This window comes from Festucalex cinctus, chromosome 4 (assembly GCF_051991245.1).
Source record: "Festucalex cinctus isolate MCC-2025b chromosome 4, RoL_Fcin_1.0, whole genome shotgun sequence".
NCBI classification, from domain to species: domain Eukaryota; kingdom Metazoa; phylum Chordata; class Actinopteri; order Syngnathiformes; family Syngnathidae; genus Festucalex; species Festucalex cinctus.
In genome coordinates this window covers 2,451,256-2,477,143 of record NC_135414.1, presented here as the reverse complement: position 1 = coordinate 2,477,143, position 25,888 = coordinate 2,451,256, and the positions used below count along the sequence as shown (strand labels likewise).

The 25,888-nt window shown below is 45.7% G+C and overlaps 1 protein-coding gene across 2 annotated transcripts in view; it reads right to left on the bottom strand.

Moving 5' to 3' along the window:
- Positions 1-25,888, bottom strand: part of LOC144017004 (EMILIN-1-A-like) — a 268,499-nt gene that overhangs the window by 104,628 nt on the left and 137,983 nt on the right. For both annotated transcript variants that reach the window (XM_077518243.1, XM_077518244.1), the window contains exons 7-10: positions 7,378-7,681; positions 4,353-4,598; positions 4,020-4,268; positions 3,731-3,922 (exon numbers count right to left, since the gene is read on the bottom strand). In XM_077518243.1, coding sequence (XP_077374369.1) covers positions 3,731-3,922; positions 4,020-4,268; positions 4,353-4,598; positions 7,378-7,681 — 991 coding nt within the window. The remainder of the gene's footprint in view (positions 1-3,730; positions 3,923-4,019; positions 4,269-4,352; positions 4,599-7,377; positions 7,682-25,888) is intronic.

Below are 25,888 nucleotides of genomic sequence, written 5' to 3'. Positions count from 1 at the left end.
ATGAGTACGAGCAATGATGGGTATATATACTTTTGCAAAAAATACCAATCAGGTCAACTCATTTCCTAAAAATAAAAAAGGCCGCTGATTTTTGCAGATCTTAACAATCACCAAAACCCATTGAGCTTGACACACACATCACACCTAGCAAAAAAAATCCACATGTAAAGGTTTATCATGCCATGTTAAAAGAAATTTTGCTCCTAATGTGCCAGTACCCCAATGTGCGAGTACCCCAACGTGCCAGTCCCCCAACGTGCAAGTACCCCAACGTGGCACGGACTGCGAGGGCCCTTTATAGCTGCTCGCAGCTCTAGTTATTCTTCTTTTTCTTTGTTATTATTCTTTTCCGCAAACAACCACATTTTTGAGGCACTAAACATGAACGAAAACTCACCAAACTTTACACGCAGATCGGGCCTGGCGAAAAATTTGATATTTTAAAGTCGCCATACATGATAACAGAAAAATGGCTCTGTAGCGCCACCTACATAGGTTTAACGGATCCCTGTCCCGCTACGATTGTCCTATGGCTACGAAAATTGTGTGGCACCTGTAGCACATCCAGATGAACAAAAACCTCTTTGATATGTGTACCCTAAAATAGACAGGAAGTGAGGTATGAGTATTTGAATGTCCAATTTTGGCCCATTTTTGCACATTTACAGGGGTCATACTTTTGCCCGCTTCTCCTACACGGTTAACCCGATTGACTTCAAACTTGGGCTGTACCATCTCAACACCTGGGACAACATCGTGGTAAAAAATCTAAATTTTTTGACATACTATATGACGGTGGCGGGTCATCAAATTTACAGTTTCAAAATTCTTACGTAACGAAGCATTGCCGGTGGTACGTTTAATCTAGAGCTACGAAAATTGGTACACATATGTAACAGACTATGATCTACAAAAAAAGCCTGTTGGTGCCATATGCTAAACCTAACAGGAAGTCCGCCAGAGGCGAGGCATCAAATTTTGTGTTTCAAAATTCTAACTTAATGAAGCATTCCCGGCTGTACATTTCACCTAGAGTTACCAAAATTTGAAGACATATGTAACAGCCCTCAAGGTACAAAAAACTCTGTTTGAACCATATGCTAAACCGAACAGGAAGTCCGCCATTTTGATTTACTTTGGAACGTGTTGCCATTTTTTGGGCCATTTCATAGGGGTCTTATTTTAACGAACTCCTCCTACAGTGTTTATCCGATCATCTCCAAACTTGGTGTGATTCATCTGAACATGTTGAAGATGAAAAGTTATTGAAAGCTTTTTATTTCGTCGCACGCTGTTGTCGTGGCATGCACAGTTTGCAAAGGAAAAAATTCCTTCTTAATGAAGCATTCCCAGTTGTACGAAGCAGCTAGAGCTACGAAAATTTGGAGACACATGTAACAGCCCACGATGTACAAAAAAGTCTCTTGGTGCCATGTGCTAAACCCAACAGGAAGTCCCGTAGGGGACGGGCATCACATTTTGAGCTAAAAAACTCCTCTTTAACGAAGCATTCCCGGTTGTACGTTTCACCTAGCGCTATGATAATTTAAAGGCATACATAAGAGCCCACGATGTACAAAAAAGTCTCTTGGAACCATCTGCTAAACCAAACTGGAAGTCCGCCATTTTAATTTACGTTGGGATTTGTAGCCATTTTTTGTGGCCTTTTTTAGGGTAATACTTTAACGAACTCCTCCTACAAAATTTATCCGACTGTCTTCAAACTTGGTGTGCTTCATCTTAAGATGTTTAAGATGCAAAGTTATCGAAAGTGTTTTATTTTGTCGCACGCCGTTGCCATAGCGGTGCATTGTTGGCCAAGTAAAATGCTGCTTTTTTTTTTTTTTTTTGTCTAAACATGTGAAAACTCATGAAACTTTGCACACACATCAAACTTGCCATAAAAATGAACATTTTAGAGAGTTTTTCTGCAATTTTCAATAAATGGCTCAATAGCTCCATCTCGACATTTTTATGAAGCTTTTGGAAATGTATGATTCAGCTAGATGTGAAAAAATTTGGATACCTATCAGCCTAAGACTTACAAAAAAGTTTCTAAAGCCATATGCTAAACCAAACAGGAAGTCTGCCATTTTGATTAACTTTGGTATTTGTTGCCATTTTTGGGGCCTTTTTATAGGCGTCATATATTCTTTGGCGCGTTTCATCTTAAGATATTTAAGATGAAAAGTTATTGAAATTTTTTATTTTGTCGCACGCCTTTGCTGTAGCGATGCATTGTTTGCAAAGAAAAATGTTTTTTATATGATTCAGCTAGATGTGTGAATATTGGGAGGCATACCTATCAGCCGAATACCTAGACAAAGTATTCCATAGCAATGTGAACAAACACAAAAAGCATGGCAAAAACATTTACAATTTAGACGGTTTCTTATGAAACAGTACCCTAACGTGCCAGTACCCCGACGTGCAAATACCCCAACGTGGCACGGGTTGCGAGGGCCCTTTATAGCTGCTCGCAGCTCTAGTTTATTTTGAATTTTGGCAGTTTTAGGCCGTACAGCCAAGTCGAAATGTTATTCAAATGAGAGGTCGGTCCTAAGCGTGTCTTGGGTTGGACTCCACCGTTGCAAACTGCCTGTCATTGGTCGAGTGAGCAGGTCGGCGAGCAAGGAAATCTTGCCGGCTTGCAATGGAGAGCTCCAGCAATGGACGGCGATCGTGTCCACCGTCACCTCAACTTGCGACTTGAGTTGTTAGACAACAAGTGAGAGCAGACAGTGGACAAGATCGTCGTCCATTGCTGGAGCTCTCCATTGCAAGCCGGCAAGATTTCCTTGCTCGCCGAGCTGCTCACTCGGCCAATGACAGGCAGTTTGCAACGGTGGAGTCCAACCCAAGACACGCTAAAAATAAATGTCAAAATAAATAAATAAATAAATGACTAAATAAATAAATGTCTAAATAAATAAATAAATGTCTAAATAAATAAATAAATGACTAAAGTGAAAATAAAAACGGATTTATTTCCATTCATATAAATTTTTTTAGATATAATTTTCAAATTACATTTTTTTATATTCATTTTTATTTTCACTTTAAGACATTTATTTATTTAGTCATTTATTTATTTTGAATTTTGGCAGTTTTGGTCCTCCATAATGCACTTCACTCAAGTGAATTCTCCGCAATATCCATCTGGAACCTCTCCACGGTAATTTCTTCGGGAAAAGGCGGGACATTCTGGACAATAATTCAAGCTGATTGGACGATGCGGCATTCTACACGTTTGTTTTAACCAATCACGGCCACGGGTGAAAATGTCTTCTTTTATGTCAAAGGGGGGAAAAGCACAAACATCTTATCAGCTACAAATGCGGCAGGAGGAAACAACAATGAATCGGCGCAGACAGCGGAGACAAGAGACTAAAGCCCTGTTGACTGAGGAATGGCTTCGTTCCTCAAACAAATCTTTTCCAGACAGAACCGTCTCAAGACATGCAAGTGTCCAAAAGAAGACGCCTATGACGTTTAACGGCTGTAATATACATGCCATGTCTGAAGTGGCACTGTGTTTTCAGGGTGTACCACGCCTACTGCCCAAAGCCAGCTGGGATAGGCTCCAGCACCCCCATGACCCTTGTGAGGAAAAAACGGCTAAGAAAATGGAAGGATGGATGATATTTTGTGATTCTCGTCTTTCAGAGACTGGTCAACAAGACTCATCATTGCTTAATTGTTTACAAAAAAGAAAAATATTGAATTTTACCAGTCAGGGTGTGGTCTGCCAAACTCTGCCTCTCTTTCAAGATGTGGTTCAAGCTGGAATTAAGGTTCTTTATCTGGCGCTGAACATCTTCTTGGTCCTTCTGAACAAAGTCCAAAATTGCTCCATGATGAATGATTGATTTGTTTAGACCGGAAAAACATGTCCATAAGCTAGATACATGTTGGTTTAGTCCTGAAAATGGGACACAGCAGAGGAAGCTGAATCAGAAAACAAGACAATGAATTGTTACAAAACGAAAGTTACATTGACGCGTCCATCAGCAATTTACCTTTCTTGATCTTGTGAATAGAGTCATAGACTGTGTCCAACCTTCCACAGACTCCTTCAAGCTTGGACAGCCTCTTCTCGAGCCCATCACCTGATCTCTTACAGTCTCCCATCTCTACCAGCATCGTGCTCTCAAAACGTCTGACATCTCGGTCCATCCCATCCAAACGGTCCCGACTTTCCTCAATGTGTTCTGTCACCTCTTGTTGTATTTTGTCCAGTTCAGAGATAATCTTATCCTTTGTGTTTCCTGTAAATTTGTAGAGTATTAGAGGGTCACAACACATTTTGGGAACAAGCGCATGAAGAGTCAGTTTGATTAAACTGAGCTCACCCAGGTCAGTGATGACGCTGCCGTGTTTCTGTGCAGTGTGTTCAAGACCCTTGAGGGTGTCGTTGATAGAGCTGAAGGTTAGAATGACCTCAGACAATTCACCCTGCAGAGTCTTCATCTGGTTGTTGTTCAAGGAGCCGCCAATCACACTGTGACCATCTAAACCCCGCTCTGCATCCAAACGGCGTCCATCTCCTCTGGTAACTCCATTTGTACCGGTTGAACCTGTGCTACCAGAACCTCCACCTAAACACGGCAGAAGCGGAATACTAAAGCCTGGTTCACATGGGAAGATTTTTACAATTGTTGGCAGACTTCCAAACTGTGAGAGACCCCACATGTGATGAGGAAAAATCACGGGAGTAGCAGTTTTGAATGTACAGAGTGTGGTGTGCAGCCACACAGCACAATCAACATACACACGAACAGAGGTGGAAAATCTAGGTCCAGAAAATAAAAACCGTGCCGCAGTTTGACTTTAGCCCTTGATGCTAGCTAGCTTGCTAGATAGCTCCCTAGCAGGTAAACGAGCTAGCTAGCTAGCACCCATGGTACTCGTTTAACTGCTTAGGGAGCGAGCTAGCTAGCATGGTGCTCGGGAGCTAGCTAGCTAGCACACATGGTGCTCGTTTACCTGCTAAGGCGCTAGGTAGCATCAAGGGCTAAAGACAAACTGTCCAGGCAGGTAAACGAGCACCCATGGTGCTCATTTACCTGCTAGGGAGCTAGCTAGCATCAAGGGCTAAAGTCAAACTGTGGCAGGGTTTTCACTTTCTGGACCTGGATTTGCCACCTCTGCACACGAACCGATTTCATTCATGAATGCTTCCTGGTTAGAAGAGAAATCTCTCAAAACCTCTTGAGATTAAATGTTACTTCATAATAAACAAACACGGAGGACCAGTCGCAATACTTTGTGGTTTGTTTTTAGCAGAAAAAAGCAACATCAAAGGAAAAGGTGTTGTTTAACTACTTTTTTGTCTTATTGTCAGTGTTTTGTGGTTAAGGTTAGTATTCTGCCATTTCAATACCTCCACAAACCACAAACTAGAGCCGTATATAGTCTGGCCAACTGAAAACACGGTCGCCATGTTGTTACCCTCGGCCACAGGAAGGGGTCGTGCGCTCAAGGGTGTAGCGCATGAGCATGCCTATCGTTTTGCACGCAAAATAACTTTGTTCCACAAACTAGGTGTACAGTTTCTTTTACATTTTCCCCTTGCTTTATTTCTTAACCGTTTGATGTATTTGACAAGCGGATAATATAATGCTGCACAGGGCTGGGCAATAAATTGAATTAATTCGATACATCGTCATTTTAAAAAATCGAATCGTTGAAGATTTGCTAAATTGTGAAACCGAATTTTGTCTTCTGGATGATTAAAAGCTGTTGATCTTATGTTCTTTTTCATCCAAATGCTTTTATGTGTTGTAATTTTTCACAAGTGGCAGAATGTTGGTGGTTTACAAGACATGTTTACAATAGCTACCAACTACTTAATTGTAGCATTTAAGCACAAACTATGAATGTTAAGATTATGTTGAAAGTGATATAGAATCAGTACACGTTACTGGTGTCTGAACATTTTGCACAGGAATTATTTTTGAATAAATGAAACCTTTAAGTAAGCATTTGTTGGATTTATTAGGTTAAAATCGATTAAAATCGTAATCGTCCTGAATGACTGCAAAAATCAAGATTTTATTTTTTGGCCATATCGCCCAGCCCTAATTGCTGCATTCACACCAAAACCGAAAAGGCGATCTGGAACGCTCCCTTCGTGAGCGTTTCACCACGTAGAGTTTTTTTGAGTGATTACTGCTCATTCGTGCATTTGTGCACACCGAAAAAGGAGGAGGTGTGCCCCTTGGTGAAAAACTTCCACTTCTTTCCTGGGACTATCCAGTTGTTGTTGTTATTTTCTCAAGCAGCACCTTTTTTGAGGTACGTGTTAGCACTTTCGCTTTTTTAGTGGAAATCTGGCAGACGGCCATTGTGCTAAATAGCTTTGGCATGGATGATAAACACTGCTGCTTCCTCGGTACAGTTCAACAGCAAGTAAATACACTTACCAGCACTTGTATGCTACTTCCTTGCTCACCATTCTGTCCCGGCTGGCCATGTTGTTGCACTCGGGTGACAACAGACAGGATGCTGTGTGACATAGCCTGTACTCAAAGCCGATTGGCTACCGCGAGGCGAAATGCGAAAAAAGTTAAAATTTTTCATCTTTGGCGAATATGCGAGTATGTGGATTTTCTGCGCACCACGCCCCAGTGCTCCAAACGCATTCTCCACGCCGCCCCGCGCACTTTTGCTCCAGTCCGCACGAAGTCCATTGACTACAATGCAAACGCGCCGCCGAAACGCCTCCCCCTGCTTTTGGTGTGAATGCATGTATGATATAAGCTATTACTAGTATATGGTATATTTTTACAGTACATGGATTTTGATTTTCAAATTTATGAATGCTGGAAATGTATCACCGTGTTCATACATAACATATAATATGTTCAAATAAGAGCTCTGATTACAAGTATTTGCCTTAACTCCTGTCTAATATAACAAGCAAAAAACTTGATAATAAAGTCAATTTTTCATGGTACCAATGACTGTATTATAACAGGTTCCTCTGCAATTTGTTTGTCATAATGAATATATGGTCCTAAATTTAAATTTAAATGTGATTTCAGTGTAACTGAACCAAATTTCATACTTTTATCAATGGTTCTCAATTGTGCATCTATCATATTTAGAAATTTTATTCCACAATAAAATCCACAATAACTCATTTCTATATTATTGGGCCTGCTTTATCAAGAGTTAAAATCAATCTAAAATCGATCGGTCTCTTCCGGCGTTTCAGCATTTACACATTTTTTAGTGTATCCCTCATATTGATAATAATAATAATTATAATCATAATAATAATAATAATAATAATTCATTATATTCTAGTTCCGTCACAGAAAGAAAAGTATAGGGCCTTTTTTTTTTGTGAACACATTTTAACATTCAGCTTACATTTATTGGTGCAACGTGTGACATCCTCTCGCAGAAGACGAACTTCATCCTGCAAGTGAGAGCATATCTGATTGCAGGCATCACCAGAGTCCACACTCATCTGAAGTTGGTTGACGTGGTTCTGCAAGCTGCCCAGAGCATCCCTGGACTGATTCCGCATCTTGCGCAACTCATCCTCCACTGTTCCACAGATTTCGCAGTCCTGCCCAAGTAACTCCACCTCAGTCACAATGCGGTTAAAGTGTTCACCGTGGTTCCCGGTCAAAGCCTTGATCTTACGGATGTCATGGCTCAGGTCCACTACCTAAGTGATGAACATTTACATGTTAATGTTCATGTTAGAAATCTTCTGTATTTATGTTTTTGTGACAGAGGTTTACAAGAAGATCTGAGATGACCCTTATCACATTTTTACAGAAGTCTTAAAATTTAACACAAGTGAGGTTAGATTGAAGCAGAACCCAAGTTTCAGAATTGAGTCATGCAGCTATAGATAGTATTCACATGACGCCATGTGTCCCACATTGTGTGTCATTCACACGTCATGGAATGTCGAATGGGAACAGACAAAGATGTGTCCGGAATTGCAAAGATAAATCGATAGGATTTCCAACCGACAAAGTCTACCAAAGTGTTTATGGCCATTTTGATTAAGGTAAGTGTCAATGTAAGATGGTAAAATGAGATCAACAAACTCTAAAGAATGGGTGAAAGCCATGGATGATGAGATCCACTCAAATGAAAACAAAACATTTTACTTTGACAACCCTACCAAAAGGCAAGAAAACAGTGGGGGGTAAATGGGTATACTCTATTAAGAGAGACGAAAATGACAAAGTACTAAAATGTTTTGACATGCATGATGACAATCAGGGGACAATCGCTCTTGCCATGAATCCAGTCTACAGACAAAGATGTAAATACGTGGACATAAAATACCATTTTATCAGGTTTACTGTGAATAATGGGAGAGTAACTTTGAAGTATTGTCCTACTGATAACATGAGTGCTGATATAATGACAAAGCGGGCAACAAAGTTTAAACTTAGAAAGTTTGAAGGAATTATTTTTGGAGTTTGAAGACAGAGGTCCACATTCATTCAGATTTTTTTTTTTTTTTACAACAACCTGAGTACAAGTGGGGGTGTTGAGAGATTATGTGCTCAGTTGATTGTTTATGTATTCAGTTGATGTCTAATGTTGCGCTTCTGCCTCTGTGAGGCGCTCAAACACTTTTCTTTTATCTTTCTTTTACTTCCGAGTTGAGCCTGACGGCTGTTGAGTGCAGACGTGCTCTGTTGTGCTCCGCAATAAACACGCCATACTCGGCTAAAGAAACTTCATCTTTCTGTCATCCATTCATCCAAATGCATCATGAAGCTGCCAAAACTTAACAATCCTCCTTAAGGTCTATTTTCCTGTCCCAGCAGCCTACAAGTTGACATTGTTGTTAAAGTGTACGAAAATAAGTGATGAATCAACAATGTGTCACGCCGCCACCTGCGTGACAGGCCTTTATTGTCATAGTCATGTTTCCTGTTTTATTTTGAATTTCTGATTCCCTTCGCACCCCAGGTCACTTGCCCTTCCTGCAGTTCACTAATTACCGGTCCCCGCCCATGATCATGTCCACCTGCCACCAATCAACCAAGACAATAAAAGCCACCTGCATTCTCCCCTCCGTTGCCGAAGTGTCACACACAGTTAGTGCATGGAAGCGTCCCACAGTCCTCGAGTCCTTGTTCCTTGTTCCTGTTGCCTTGTTGTTTTGCCTTGCTTTTGTGCCTTGTCTTGTTTTTGTGCCTTTTCCTCCAGTGGAGCGCCTTTTGTTACCCCTTTTGCCTTGTGCCTGTTTTTTCCTCCCTAGTGGAGCGCTTTTTTGTTCTCCACCTTTTTGCTTCCCTGTTAGGAAATAAACCTGCTGCCCTGGTGGCTTACCTTATCCTGCGTCTGGGTCCTACCTCTTCACGTCGTGACACAATGTTGTTGTTGTTTTGGTTGTAACATGCTTGGTTGTTATACTTCGTTTAAAAATAACCAGAGATTCTTCACCTCAAATTCACAAATGATAAATACGCAACGCAATTAATTAAAGCCAAAAGTACAGTACATGTTTTGGGATCAAGCCATCCTACATCAGAGCATACGTAGGGTGACCATGTTCCCATTTTCAAAAAAAAGGACACTTGCCCCAGCCTTGAAATTGTGGTACCAGTGACAGTTACGCAGTGTACTTCACCTCCTATTACGCCCAATTCACACTGACTGTGGATCGGACGCGGTGCATTTTCCGTACGGCGGACATTCGGGCGCCGCAAGAATAGAACGCATTCGAGTCTGCGTGTCAATTCACACTAGCTCCAGTGTATGTGGTGCAGAATGGATGCGGCACTGTCGAAGGTTTCCACAAGCGTTCTGTTTTTTCCCAGAAATTACGCACGACTGACAAGAAGTCGGGCATCGGCACCAAGATGTATCCGGTATATTTAAAAAATAAAACCGTTTGCAAACTTGTTTTTTTGGGAAGGGAAGCTAGCTAACATAGCATGACGAGTCAGACAAAAAAAGAATTTTTAACATGACAAAACAACACTATTTAAACACAAAACCTACTTACCTATGATAGAAGAGCCATGGTAGAAGTCCCAGAAATAATGTCCCAGAAATAATATACAAAAAGGATATCAATGTGACAACAGGCAAGCGTGGCTATTGTTTACAAACAGGACTCTATATACATAATTACACGGCTATCGCGTGAACTCAACTCTCCAGCGTAAACCCCCATGATCTTGTGGTCTGGCGTGTGCAGATTTCCAGACACGGACAGCTCATGCAACGCATGCGGTGTGAATGCCGTACGAAAAAAAGCACCGCGTCTGTTCAGCAGGCAGTGTGAATTGGGCGTTAGTCATGCAATGCCAACCGGACATTTTCACGAATTTATAAAAACCCCGGACGCCCGAACAGGACGTAAGAATGATGTCTGTCCTCCTAAAAGAGGAAGTTTGGTCACCCTTGCATACGTGATGTTGCCATAGTCTGGTCTGGTCAGTAACATCGGCAAATGTTTGTAATCCAATTTATTCCACTAAACAAACATTTGAACATGTACCGCTGCAAGTAGTGGTGAGCTAAACATTCCGTATATGTCTTGCTTACACAAGTAATGTTAAAGGTCCCCTCATATGAAATGTTCACTTTTTGGGGGGGTTTGGTCATAAATATGCCTTAGACAGCCTGACAAAGTCCCCAAGTTGTAAGATAAGTGATCCATGTTTCCCTTTTCTATGGCCGTTTGTATCAAAGTAGGTCAAATAGCACTCAAATGGGTTGTTTTAGCAGGTCGGTTTTACACGTCACTAAGCCCACCTTTTTCGGTTTTACACGTCACTAGCTCCACGCGAAGTTCACCCTCACAATTTACAACCCCTCCTGCCGCCGGAGATTTCCACCCCACGAACAAACAGCAGCAGCAAACACCGACGCCGATGGAAAGCTGAGGACGACCCGGTTCTGGGGATGTGTTCATTTTCCCCATAGGACTTATGGTTGGACCGTGTAACAACTATTGCCTAGGCCCACTCTACCCTCTAATTTTTTTTTAAAAGTTTGCTTCTCCTAAAGCAAATTCTCTGCAGTCGCATAAATATTCCACTGCCCAGACAGGATCTAGGCTTGGTTAGCTCTGCAGGTGGTCACCCAACCACCAACAAAGCTCTTTTGAAGCCGCTGACCAGGTGACAAAGGAATTTATGCGTCTGCCGAAGGAGTGTATTCAAGCCCGATTTCTCGGAGCCCGAACAAATGGCTCCAATGATTTGGAATACACAAATGACTGATCAAAGGAATGTTCACGACTTCTTATCAATCACAAAGGATATTCTGGCGCCACCTTTCCAAACGGGCACTCCTGGAACGTCTAGACGGAACAACAGCACCGTCAAGTGGTGAAACTTGGAACTATCCTTAGTGACATTTCATATAAGTAACCGCATTTTACACATTTATACCATGATAATTCTCGACAGATAACTGAACTACGAATGATTCATGTTATGTCTTTGTGTGTATGAACATCCTATTTCATTTGTACTCCATAAAGAATGAAAGATAATCAATATCTTTCAGTTCAGTCAGATTAGACAAGTAGAAGTTACCTCACAAGTTAGTTTATGATGCATTAATTACGATGTGTGTTAAACGGGTTGTGTGGGAAAACTGATTTGCCAGACTGACCAAATTTAATGCCAAATTATTAATCCCTTTAATAATTTTTTTCTAAAGTCTGCGCGAGCGAACAGAAGGGTGTGCCACCACCTACTGAAGCCCTGCCCATAGACTTTAAAAGGACGAGGGGACCCCTCGCTCTTCCTCTTCCCTCTTGCTTCCAAGCTCTTGTTTCCAAGCCTCTTCCAAAACTCTCTTGCACGACCTGCAAGTGTCCCAGCCTGCTCGAACTCTTTGTTCCAAGAAACTTGCCAACCACGTGGCCTTTTCTTTTCTGGCAGCAACCGTTGCCGAGAGCAGACACTCGCTCCACGCCATGCCAAAGCAGGTGCAAACTGCAACGCTGACCCCAAAGACTCTTTCACTCCTTTTTTCCCTTTTTTTTTTCTCTTCACCATCGGTGGAGTGCCCGCCAGCGGACTCCGCGGCCCCAGCGTACACTTGCAACGTATCGCCGGACTCAAGGTTGTGCACCTAAGCCACGCACCTCACCTGCTATTAGGTGGCGCCCCGCCGCAGTGCCAGCTCACCTCCAACGGCTGGCCTTCCCCGTACGCAGGCGCGTAGCGAACCGAGCTCCAACACCTGAAGTCGGATAGCTGTCCGGCAGAACCAACCTTGCCGGAGAATCAACCTCGCCGAGTCGCCGACCAATCAAGGGACGAGCCGCGCAACTACGTCAGCCCCCTGAGCGGCTTCCCTTGATCACCTGTGGAATACCCCCTTTTTGATTTTCTTGCCTTTTTCAACGAACATTGACTATTTTTCCCCCTTTCAAAAGACCGCCCGTTTCTGTTCGCTTCGACGCAACACCGATGCTCGTAAGTGTGCATTTGATTCCCAAATTGATACCACTGCATGCAACTTACGTTTGAAACATATCACAGATCTGGCAGGTCAAATTTCTCTTTTCCCTGTTTCCTTATCCATTCGCATTCCTTCCTTATTTTCATTAGATTTATTTTTATTTCTTTTCTTCTGACGGTATAATAGTTAGATAGGCAGTGTTTTGATTCTGTAGTGTAGCAATCGTGAATAAATGTATGTTTTATTAACTCTATTCCGCCGAAGTCATCTGTGTTTCCGAGTGGATTATTATTCTTTTGTTAGTACAACGAACCACTGAATATCGAGTGTGGCGACTTTAGATTATAAATGACTGATTCAAGAAGGATTTTGGTCGTTGTTTGCTCCTGTTAACCCAATGCAAAACCAACGTGGTGCCCCTAGAGGTTATCGAGGTAAATATAATTTACCTCTGTAACGTCCAGATTATTAATTCGTCCAAAAGACGACCCAATTATCGCTACATAATGGTGCCGGCCGTGTGAGGCCATATAACATTAGAAGATCCACTCGAAAATACAAGACTTTGGACGTGAAAAGTAAAACACATTTCACGTAGTGTACCTAATCATTTGGCTCTGTGTAAAAAGGAAAACATTTCTGCTTACATAGAACTGCACTGACTTTACCCTTCAGCGTTGAATCAAGCGTTTGTTAGCCGCCATCTTGCGTGTGTTACCACCGGAGTGGCTTGCTATAAGTAAACGAGAGTAACGGGATTGATTGATGGAAGAAAAGAAAGAGCCGGTCACCGTTTGAGAAAATAGTGGCTTGTATTTGAAAACGTACGTGATAGAACTCGAGTTGTGCAACTTTTAAATTTCAGCTGGCAGAATTTGAAGTTGTTTTCTTTGTGTGTTGTGTTTCCGGAAATTGTGGGAAGTCAGGTGACAGCCGATGTGCATCGCTTTGACCAGACTCGAGTTACGTGCTTCGAAGTAGCTAACCGCGAGCAACGTAAACGACGTCCGAGTCACTTTCCCCGTGTCCTCCTACACCTAGCTTGTGGGAGAAGTTTGAGTCGTGACTGAGCTTTCTGTAGCCGCCGACTCAAAGTTTCAGCTCGTGGCGAGCGGATGAACAGAGCGCTAAGACGTTAGCTGCTTACCTGTACCGTGTACGCATTTCCACAAGGTGGCGCCATAGTCCTTGTGAAGAGCTGTGTGGCTCATGGAGGCGTGGTTGAGTACCTCCCCCTCCCTTCTCGTTGGCGAGTTTGAGCCACGCCTGCAGACGCCCCGAAAGGGAGTGAGTCCTGCAGGCTGTCAGCTGTCAGTCAGTGTTTGGAGTGACACAGATCACTCGAGCTTGCTCCACTGTCAATAGACAACTGACCCCCCCCACTGCTGCTTTAACGCCGGTGGTCCTTGCTCTGCGATAATTCTGAGTCAATGTTACTACACATTGCTTTTTGAATTGTTTTTCGTGTCGAGCGTTGTACTAAGTGATTGTAGTCACCGTTAGTACGCAAGGATAATAAAAAAAATTATCCACGTCCGATTAAACGCATTTGTAGGCTCAACTGACTGCTTGCGTTTAACGATTATAGTAATAGCCGACCGCATTCTAGTCTTTTACGCTGCCTAGCGTGAGAGCAATTACGGTTGCATCAACAAAACATACTGCTGGGTCAAATTAATACAAAGGAACTATTTACACTGTTGTGTTTTTCTCCCCCCCTATCTCCTTTTATCCAGTTTCATACTAGGCTAACTAACTGTATTCTTGACTTAACATTCCACTTAATTTCTGGTGTTGTGTTTGTTTAGTTGGTTTGGTAAACCTAGTATTATTATTATTTTCTTCTCTTTTATTTTTTCTTTCATTTTTATCCACATTTTTAATTTCTTTGTTTTTGTTTGTTCTTTTGTTTTTGTTTTTCGGTTGTGTCTAGTTAATAAGAAGGTGTGAGTTCGAACTAACTATTATTAGAGAGGCAGCTCTAATATCTCTGTATAGATTTGCAGTTTTGTGTCCCAAACCCCGTCCACAAGACATTTGCATAAAACTGTACTGACACTGTAATCAGTCATTGGACCAAGACTATTAACCCCTTTTAAGTTTATTTTCCCCTTTTCTGCTTTGCTGTTTATTTAATTTAATTTTAATTTCAACCTTTAACTCGACTTCCAAAAAAAAAAAATTTTTATTTTTTATTTTTTTTTTTTTGAATTTTTTTTTTTTATTTAGCTTTTGGGATTGACCGCTGTAACATTTCAGAGTTACTCTGTCCCTCATTTAAGCTATTCTTTGCTGAGTGAATCAAGTTGAAGTTAGTATTATTATTTTTAATTTTTTTTTATTATTCTTTATTTATTATTTTATTTTTGTTGCTGTGTGTTTTTGTTTGTTTTGATAACTGAAATTGATTTTTCACAACTATAGTGTAAGCTGTGGGTTGCATAGCCCACTACAAACCTTTTGCTTTTGTGGCAATTTCCCTTTTGATAATTTGAATCCAGTGTGTATTGTTGACGATAATACTTGATAGCGGTAGTTAGCTAACTGCGTACGCTAATTAACTAACTATTAAACGCTAGTATAAGTTTGATCGTCTAAAAGCTATTGACAATATGGCAGCACCCCGAGAGACTCCCAGCCCCTGTGAGAGCTTAGAGACCTTAGCTCAACTGGTGCAGAAGCTGACCAAGGACTTCTTACCTGGATACGCTGAGTCTATTAGGGATGCGGATGTCAATACGCTAAATGATAACCTCGCGCAACTCATGAGCGACGCTGAGACAAAAGCCCCAAAAGACAAATCACTCATTCGAATGCTCGGATGTCTGACTTTGAACCTTGCCGCGCAGTTGAAGCTTAGCGATGCCGAGGACTGTCAAGTGAAACACCAACTTGACATGGCACGACAGCAGAGCCGTGACGCCACGGCACAGCTTGAAGCCGCCCACGACCGAGTGAAGGTCATGGAGACCCAGCTGGATGACGTTAAAGCGCAGCTGGATGAGGCAGAAGCCCGCGCAGATGCGGCGCTAGCCGAAAATCTGGGCAGTGATGCAGATGAGTCTGCTTTCACTCCCGACTCCCATCAAAAGATTGGTGAGTTAACCCAAGCTCTCGCGTCCGCCGAAGAGACAAATCGAGAGCAAGAAAAACTGCTGAGATCCGCGGCAAATGAAATTCACAAACTAAAAGCAGAGGTGACTGACTTGACTGAACGACCGTCAAAAGACCAACTTCGGCTAGCAGAAGCTAATTACTTTCGGGTGAGTTCGTCGCTAGCTCAGTCAACCGATGAAGTGAAGCGCCTCCAAGTTCAGGTACAGACCTTTAGGGAGGAACGTAATGCCGAAGTGGACCGCTCATATGACCTGCGAACCAAATTGGCATTGACTGAAGCCGAGGTTACCCGCCTCCGACAGTGCCAGCAGGAATATGAGACAGAGTTAGCTCATATTAAACATGAGTTGCAACGCGCGCAGCAGTTAAATGAGGTCTCCCGAGGCACACAGACCTCCTGATACCAGAACCACAGCACCACAGCTCAAACTGCCACCTGAGTCCGGAACCGCCTGGAGGACGCCGCCAGTGACCACCGCCGTTTTAGGCCTGGCACCGCCAATGGCCGCCTCCCCACACGCTTTCAGGCCATCAAGTGATGACAGTTTCCAACGTGGACCCATGTCGACTCCCCCGTTGGAGAGACAAATGGGCGTGGCCTGGAAAGATTTGGACAAGCTGGCTCGAAACATAGCCAAATTCGAACCGAAACCAGGGGGGTCCCACAACACAACAGAGTACTTGAAAGACATCAACTCCAGAGGTTCCCAATGGCAACCGTGGAAGATAAGTTGTACTTGATTAAAATGACGTCCAGCCGAGCAGTCAATAGACTGCTGGAACGGCAGCCCGCTGATGTGTTGTCTGACCCCTTGGCACTGCACCAAGCCATCTTACGCGAGTTTGACGGCTCCCCTGGGTTGTCGGGCATGGAAGTCGCCATGTTCGTCAAACAGGGAAAGCAGGAGTCTCCTCAGGCTTTCTATAGTCGTCTTCGCGATGCCTATTTTGGGACTCGTAACGAGCCCAATATGGAGGAAGATCCTGGTTTTAAAACGTTGTTTGTCCGAAACCTCCAACAAAACCTTAACCACTCCCTGGGACTGGCTTTGTGTCCTGAGACACTGAATAGCTCGCAGCTACGTGACTTAGCAGCTAGGGGCTATGCAAAGCTAAAATTATCCGCCCCTAAGGTAGGCAACGCAGGAATTTATAAAGTGGACGTGGGTCCTCCTTCAGAGCTGGAGGGAGCTTGCTCCTATGCTCCGAGGGAAGACCAGGCTAAATCAAAAAAGTCAAAACAGTCCCGCGCCCCGCGAAACCGGAAACCGCGCCCCAAAACCGACTACTCGCGTGACGAGAAATCGGACGGAGAAAAGCAAGCTGACGACCGCCCGCGCTCCAAATTTGCTAAAGGTAAGCCCGACTCGCGCTATCATCCAAAACGTGATAAAGTCGAACGCGCGCCAGCAACCGATTCCTGCCGCGAGTCCCGGAACCGCCAAGTCGACTCCGAGACTGACCACAACGCAGTTGCCGACGGCATATTGAAGGCACTCCTGAAATTGTCAAAAGACTCGTCAAAAGACCCGCCTTTATGACTAACCGACGGCCGGATGCCCACTGAAGTGACCCACCAGCGGAGGTCACCAGAGGGGCCTCCAGTAGCCGACACTCAGACACCTACTAAACTGCCTTCCGACTCAACAATATTGGTACTGCAGGCTGATCCAAATATAGCAGACCCGCATGTATCGCGATCTACCGATGTGAGACCGTTCCAACAGCTTTTAGGTGATCTCACCACCAGGGGGATAGCTCGTAAATTCTATCTGAGCGTCACCCTGGAGCGAGCTCTAACCTACGAAGCCCTTGTAGATCCCGCCGCAGACATCACGGTGATGTCCAACACGGTGTTTGAACAACTCCGCGCCGCGTCACAAGCTAACAGTCGACCCCTCCGCCTACGGCGGTGCCCACTTACCGTAAGCGCCTTCTCACCTACTAACACAAAGCTGGAGTCTGTCGCGATGGTACACTGGTCCATTGGCCCCATGGAATTCATCCATCCAGTCTATGTGGGACCCATTGAGTCAGTCCCCCTTCTTATTGGCCAAGACCTGTTGTTCCGCTTCCAACCCATCATAGACTACCAGAGACTCCAGATTTAAGCCCAGGTGCGGCAGGCCCTGCCGACATTTCCTTCGGGCCCTGACCAGGCTCAGCTCTGCACTGTGACTCGGGCGCAGCCACCCCACGGGGAAGCAGACGCCCCCACAGGGAGCTGGGACACCACTCAGTCCAAGGCAGGACCCCTCGCGTCCCCGACAAAGAACCGGCTGAGAAGCCATGACACCTTCCTTTGTGACCTTGACCCACCACCGCCTGATGCAGGGTACGCCCCGCGCATCATCGGAGGTGCCCACGTGCAAGGTGCACCTGTTCTTGACCCTGTCCTCGCCTTGTGGGCTGACAAATCAGCCATTTCTGCAGCATTCGCTGACAACTTGCGAGATCTCGACCCGAACGTTCTTTTCGTCTCCAAGTCTTGCCGGTTTCCGTTGAACACGGAACCTCCTCTTACAATAACTGCAGTGGGCGTGTGCGCCTTAAACCTGTAGTGGAAGCAGCACTCACTGACCCACTACTTCTTGGTTGTCCCGGACGCGCCTCACACCCTTTTCGTGGGTGCAGATTTGCTTGTTCGTCTTGCCGTCCATGTGGACACCATCAACAACGTGCTTTGGTCCCTCACCAACTCGGAACCTCTAGCTTGTGTTCCCAGTCTTCCAAACATGAAGTCCGGGCAGACCATCCCAGATGCTTGCGAAGTCTTAAACGAGGATGAAGTGATCGCTCCGGCGACCACGATCAACATTCCGGTTCGCTTGGTGGCGCGAGCTAACCAGGTCTTGAATGCTAGCTCCGCTTTCTTTCAACCTTCATCGGAATTCATGAACCTGTCGTTACTCTTGGAGGCCACGCCCATCGTGGACGCCTCCCTCACCACTCTGATCTTGGTTCACAACCCCCTGTCGTACGACGTTCGCATACCAAAAGCGACCCGTCTGGGCCTGCTCATCCGTTCCGACTTCCACGACTTCACTCTAACGGTGCCTGTGGTTGGACACATCCCATCTGACTTGTTCTTGACTGAAGACACCGGTGGCCGAAGACTCACCAGGCCATCTCAGCTTGTTACGGTCAACCCTGCCGGTCCCACCAACGATGAAGACATCGTCCGGGTGGACCTGGGGACAGACCAACAACTGGTGATTTATGCCTTGAGCGCGTTGCCTCCAACGCCCTCTAGCATTCCCTCTGGAAACCCAGAGACACCTCAACCAACCACGACTCCAAATGGGGACCTTCAACCGTACCCAGAGTTCGAGACGCACCTCCAAGAAGTTCTGCACCGCGCCGACGCGCTCCGGTCCGAACAGGACTGCGAACATTTGCACACCGTGTTAATGAAATACACACCCTCTTTTGCCAAGGACTCCTTGGATTGTGGGTTGACGGCACTACATGTGGTCCGCATCCCGACTCAGCCCGGCGCTCCTCCAACTTTCGTGCGCCAGTACAAGATTCCGATAGCTTCTTACGAACCAGTACAGAAGACTATCGACGCCATGCTGGAAAAGGGCATCATTCGCCCCTGTAACAGCACCTATTCGGCTCCATTGTGGCCAGTCTTGAAGCCAAACGGCACATGGAGACCAACCATTGACTATCGCAAACTGAACCAACAGGTTCCTCTTTCGCGATGGCCCATGACACAACTTGAACAGGAACTTCCCAAGGTTCGAGATGCCAAATTCTTCACCACCATTGATGTGGCTTCGGGGTTCTGGACGATCCCAGTAGACCCCAGGGATCAATACAAGTTGGCATTCACCTTTGGCAACAAACAGTACACTTTCAACCGGTGTCCATTCGGCTACGCCAACTCGCCAGCCGAATTTAACATCTTCCTCAACAAGGCGTGCCCTGACGCCGCCGCCAGGGGCAACCTCATTTATGTCGATGACATTTTGATGAGGAGCTCCTCTTTGGATGACCACTTGATGGAAATCGACCACGTTCTTGGACAGCTGTCTTCTGCAGGCGCCAAACTGTCCCTCCTGAAAGGTCAGTGGTGTCGCACGAAGGTCAACTACGTGGGGATCTTGGTTGGGCCGAACGGGATTGAACCACAATCCAGCCGTATTCAAGGCCTTCTTGACATCAAAACCCCCATCGATGTGTCAAAATTGCGCAGCTTCCTTGGCGTGTGCAACTGTGCGCCAGTTCATTGAACACTTTGCTGACATAGCACGCCCTCTTACTAACCTGCTGAAGAAAGACGCGCCCTTCGATTGGGGTGACGAACAAAACAACGCGATGAATATGCTAAAACAAAAGCTGGGCTCCGCCCCCTGTCTCGCGTACCCCGATAGCAACAAGGAATTTTTCTTGGAAGCAGGATTCTCCGACCATTGTTTGAGTGCGGGTCTATACCAAATGTACGACCAGGATAAACGCGTCGTGGCGTACGCCAGTAAAACGTTGAACGGCCCCGAGTTGAAATACTCCGACTGCGAAAAAGCCCTGCTTTCCACAGTATGGGCAATCAAACATTTCTCAAACTACATTGGATGCCAAAAAGTAACGATTGATACTAACCATCATCCGGTTACTTTTCTTAACAACCAACGTATTCAATACGGCGTCGTAACGAACGCGCGCATTGCCGGCTGGCTTATGGCGTTACAAAGTTACGATGTTCGAGTCCGGTACACGAAAAACGCAAAGTTACCGATGGGCACCGATCTAGCGATTTGCCAGAACTGTGTGTCAACTTCCCCGACCCCGCCGACAGACGTCGCCGTGGCACCGATGCCGGAATTCACGCATCACCGCTATTTTGAGTAACATGTCTGCAAAGACATGCCTACAGCTTACGTGGATGGCTGCTCTTACCACCACCAAACCCAGCTGCAGGCTGGGGTGGGCATCGCTTGGGTCAACGACACACCGTGCAAACCACTGCAATTCCAATTGGGCCCCCACTCTTCTCAATATGCGGAAATCGCTGGCATCCTGATTACACTCAAATTGGCAGTTGAACACGGTGTCACGGTGCTGGTTATCTGCACTTACTCAAACTATGCCCGCCTCGCCTTCACCTGTCATCTACCGGTGTGGCGTCGAAATGGTTTCCTTACGTCAGCGAAGAAACCCGTTAAACACCGCGACCTCATCTTGACATGCGACCATTTGGTTTCCTCCAATGATATGCATGTCTATTGGAAAAAGGTCCGGGGACACTCAAAAGTCCCGGGACCTGACAAACATTTTAACGACCTAACGGACACGTTCGCCAAACAAGGGGCCCTCAACGGGACTCCTTGGACATTTGATACAGCATGGCTGCCCACCCAGCCCACCTGGAGGTCCACGTTGTCACGCGCCGCCGCGCTGCGGCCGCCGCTGAGCCTCGCGACGCCCCCACACGAACCCCTACGGGGCCCGTGGCGTGCGTACCACCCGTCCGAACCTCCGACTTGGTCGCCCAACAAGCCGACGACCCCGCGCTTTTCAAAATAATTCAGCACCTTTCTGATCCTGTCGCCAACCCCGTGTCGCCTGACGCGTTGAGTGACGACAGCGACTTCAAAGACTTGCTCTCCATGCTGCAAAGGCTGCGTCTCGTTAAGGGCCTTCTGGTTTATGACTCCGCGTCTCCGCCTGCCCTGCGGTTGGTGGTTCCACGGAGCCAAAGGGGGGTCTTGCTAACATACGCCCACGACGTGCCTTATGCAGGCCACCGCGCATTCAAGGCCACTGTCACCGCACTACAACAGGTGGCATACTGGCCGCGCATGCATAATGATGTAGCAACCTACATCAAAGGATGCCTGGTTTGCTGCCAGTTTCAGCCAGCAAACCCGAGTCACCGAGCACCACTCCAACAGAAAGGAGTCACCTTCCCATGGTCTGATCTCCAAATTGATTGGGTGGGACCACTGGTCAGATCTCTGAGAGGGAACAAATACTTTCTTACAGTAGTTTGCGCGTTCACCAAGTGGGTAGAATGCCTGCCTGCTCCAAACGACACCGCACACACCACTGCATGCCTGCTGATGAACCACGTGTTCTCACGTTTTGGGTTGCCCTTACGGGTTAACTCAGACAGGGGAACCCACTTCACAGCCGAGGTAATGCAACAACTTTGGCAAATGCTCGGAATCAAGGCCCAGTTGCATATTAGCCATCACCCGCAGTCATCAGGACAGGTGGAGCGGACTAACCGCCCCGTGGTAAATTTGCTGAAAAAGTTTGTTGTTTCCAACCATCGGGACTGGGACACCCGACTCCCACTGATCCTCATGGCAATTCGAGCCACCCCCCACGAATCCACAGGTGTGGCCCCCTTTGAAATGATGACCGGACGGCGAATGACGCTCCCCCTGCACCTGATGTACCAGCCAGGAGAAACAAACCTAGTCACGGCATACACGGCCTCCCAGTACGCGGAGGACTTGCAAGCCCACCACCGGGCCACGTTTGCATTTGCTCAACAACGGCTTAAGCAAAGTGCAGAAGGTCAGAAAACCTACTACGATAGGAAAGCCTCACGAACGGAGTTCGAAATAGGTGATCGAGTATGGTACTACTTGTTCGCGCAACCAAATGCTACTACTCCGCGTGCCCAGAGGGGCATCGCCCGAAAATTTCTTCCCCGGTGGGCAGGACCATATGAAATCGTCGACAAACTGTCACCCGTCGCCTATCAAATTAGGATGAATAAAGGACGTCAGGGGGACCAACTGAGGTGGGTCCACCGAAACCAGATTAAGAGTCACTGCGGTTTTGAACGTCTGGGAACGCGATCGAGCGAATCTCAGGACCAGCATGCGCGCGAAACTGACAAAGGGGGGTCACCAGCTGACTCCGAGTCAGCGGCCCAACCGACACCCTCGACAGACGTGCTAAACTCCGTCGACCGACCTAGCTGACTACGATGTTTAAAAGTATTAGACGTGCAAAAGGGGGGTCAACACCCCGCTACACCTACCGAACCCCTAAGTGACACCACACCGAGCGACGCTAATTCGCTTGTCTTTGTTGGTTGCTAGAGGATTGTGTGATATGATGACGACCCTGATATTGTGCATGACCGCCGTGGTGAGTCGGCCAGAAACGGTTGAACCCGGACGTGCAGCGAAAACTGCCTTGATTGAATAACCAGGATTGCTTACGAATGATTGCGAGAAGTTAGCATACTGTGTTTTTCTACTTATTTGCAGACGCTTGGTGCAACACTTAAGGATACGGTCCTAGCTGTAACACCGATAGCATTATGCAGAACTAGACAACTTTAAAACGATTCGCAACTTGAATTCAAAAGATTATGTACACTCAAGGTGTTATAATACTTATGAATGGTATGCTGCGTGAAATCAGTTTTTTGCTAGCTATAAAAAGCTCCCCCGTACTTAAGTCCTTCAAAAGCAGGTCAGAGTACTCTTTTTAAAGCGTTAGTGAGTCTAGCTAATCTAACTAAGCCCTTTGCCTTCCTTCCCTTAGTCTAGCGTGACTGCCGAGGATACTCTGATTTTTTTTTCCCTTTCGTTTCTTTTTCTCCCCTCCTCCCTTTTTTCCCTTTTCCCTTCAGTTATTCTTGGATAGAGCACGACTTTTTGGGTGTTTAATTACGCTATAGGAAGATGCGATAGCTAAGTACCTAGCAACGATAGTGTTGCGCTAACCGACCTAAGACTTTTTTTTTTTTGACGAACACCCCCAGGGGTGGAGATTTGCACCGACACGCAGGTGCCTGAGACAACCTCCCCATCTTTATAAGAGAGCTATGGCCTGAGTATAGTCCCGGGTTTTTGAGTTTTAGAAGGCGAAAGCCCCCTTTTTCGTTCTCTCTCTCTTCTTTAATTTGCTGTTCGTTTTCCCTAGTTACTCATAATATGATACTAGCCTTATAGCCTTAGGAAAGTTTTCTTCCTTTTCTTTTGTTTGGAATTTCGCGTCTTGCGTCTTTCCCAGGCCCGCGCCTGTTTTGGGACCCGAGTCCCTCAGTCAGCTGACACAGTACCAAGTTAGACACACACTGTTGACTGAATACACATAGAGACACCTTGAAAACACACAGACATACCCTGCATACACATAACCAGACAGAGGTTAGGGAAAAGTTGCACCAGTGGTATGTCTTGAGTGTTGCAGCAGAGCGTGAGTGGGACTCCGGCCGTCTGACCGTGGCCTGGACCCTGGCCACGCATCATCTGGACCCGCCAACCTGGACATCCTGAAGATTCATCCCGCTTGACGAAGGGGGGTCTGTAACAACTATTGCCTAGGCCCACTCTACCCTCTAATTTATTTTTTAAAGTTTGCTTCTCCTCAAGCAAATTCTCTGCAGTCGCATAATTATTCCACTGCCCAGACAGGATCTAGGCTTGGTTAGCTCTGCAGGTGGTCACCCAACCACCAACAAAGCTCTTTTGAAGCCGCTGACCAGGTGACAAAGGAATTTATGCGTCTGCCGAAGGAGTGTATTCAAGCCCGATTTCTCGGAGCCCGAACAAATGGCTCCAATGATTTGGAATACACAAATGACTGATCAAAGGAATGTTCATGACTTCTTATCAATCACAAAGGATATTCTGGCGCCACCTTTCCAAACGGGCACTCCTGGAACGTCTAGACGGAACAACAGCACCGTCAAGTGGTGAAACTTGGAACTATCCTTAGTAAGGGTGTCACGATTTCGATTTTTTATCGAAATCGATCGAAATTACATCACGATTTCGAGCATCGAAATAGAAGAGAGGACACACGATTCGATGCCCCCCCCCCCCCCCCCGCGCCCGCCGCCACCGCCGCCACCGCCACCTCCCAGGAAAGCAAATGAGACGCAGCCATTCAGCTACTAGCTAACGGCACTTGTTAGCTGACTTCTCCTGCAGTCATGATGGCAAGCGCGGACAGACACAGCAATGGTGCTTCAAGCCGCTCCCGCTTCTCTCGTCACCAGTTTGGAAACATTTTGCGTTCCCGGTGAGTTATGTCGACAACGTTCACGTTGTCGATAAAAAGACCACAGTTGCAAGATATGCTATGTGCGCGTACTGTACTCGGCCACGGTGTTACGCCCGGCTCGTCAAGGGGAAGGGAAGTAACACAATAACAGAAAATATAGAGTAGATAAACACGGGTCGACTTTAACATCTGAGTAGTTTTAATTGAAATTTCAGGCAGGGGTTTGACAAGGGAGTGAAAGTGGAAGGTGAACAAATAATAACCGCATTTGACAGAACTGACAGAACGGAGGAGAAACAACAATAACCAATAGGGGTATAATACACGGATACACAATAGCGTCGCGCTGGCACAGTCGTCCAATCGGAGTGTCGCGCTGGCACAGTCGTCCAATCGGAGTGTCGCGCTGGCACAGTCCTCCAATCAGAGTGTCGCGCTGGCGCATTCAAACTGAAGTACCATTATACGGGCACCAGCCGACACAAACACACACATACATACTAGGGGAGCGGAGCCGGCGGCGGGCCCGAGCCGCCAGCCGTAACAACGGGAAACACGACAAACATGACGGGACATTTACGCAGGCATCACAAAGATTTAGATTTATCAAATTCAACTAGAAGTGGGAAAACAACGGTCCAACCAACTATTTCATCCTCATTTACAGTGAAACTTCCACACACTTCAGCTCGCGCGAAACGCCAGATCCATAGGTCTATTTATAGCAGCAGACCTGCAGCCTTGGAAAACGCTGGATTCAAACATTTAATTAGTGTACTTGAACCACGCTACAGTATGCCCAGCAACTGTAAATGTTGGGATATAGTTTGTTCAGGCTGTATTTGTTCCATGACTTTGGATACAATATATTTTTTGTTGTTGTTGCACATTGCACATTATTTTAAGAGGAACGCACAGCACACTGTTGTAACCAAAAACAGTCAATAAGATGGCAGGCACCCACTGTGACTTTTTGTTTTTGTTTTTTTATTTTTTATTTTACACTTCAGTAAGAACAAGACGGTTAACTTTATATTGTAAATAAATTCTTTGAATTTGATCATTCCTGCCTAATGTCAATTATCATATATTACATAAATTTACACAAAAATAATATGGAAATTGCATCACCTATATGTAGCCGATCTTTTGAAATAAGATTTACTGTACAATGAATAGAACCAATGATCATAGACTAGCCTTAGCCTACAGAAGCATATGCCTCTGTGTTATAAAGTGGGGGAGCGGAAAAAAAAAAAAAAAAAAAAATCGAAAAAAAAATCGAATCGTGACCCCAAAATCGAAATTTAAATCGAATCGTGGAGTTGGCGAATCGTGACACCCCTAATCCTTAGTGACATTTCATATAAGTAACCGC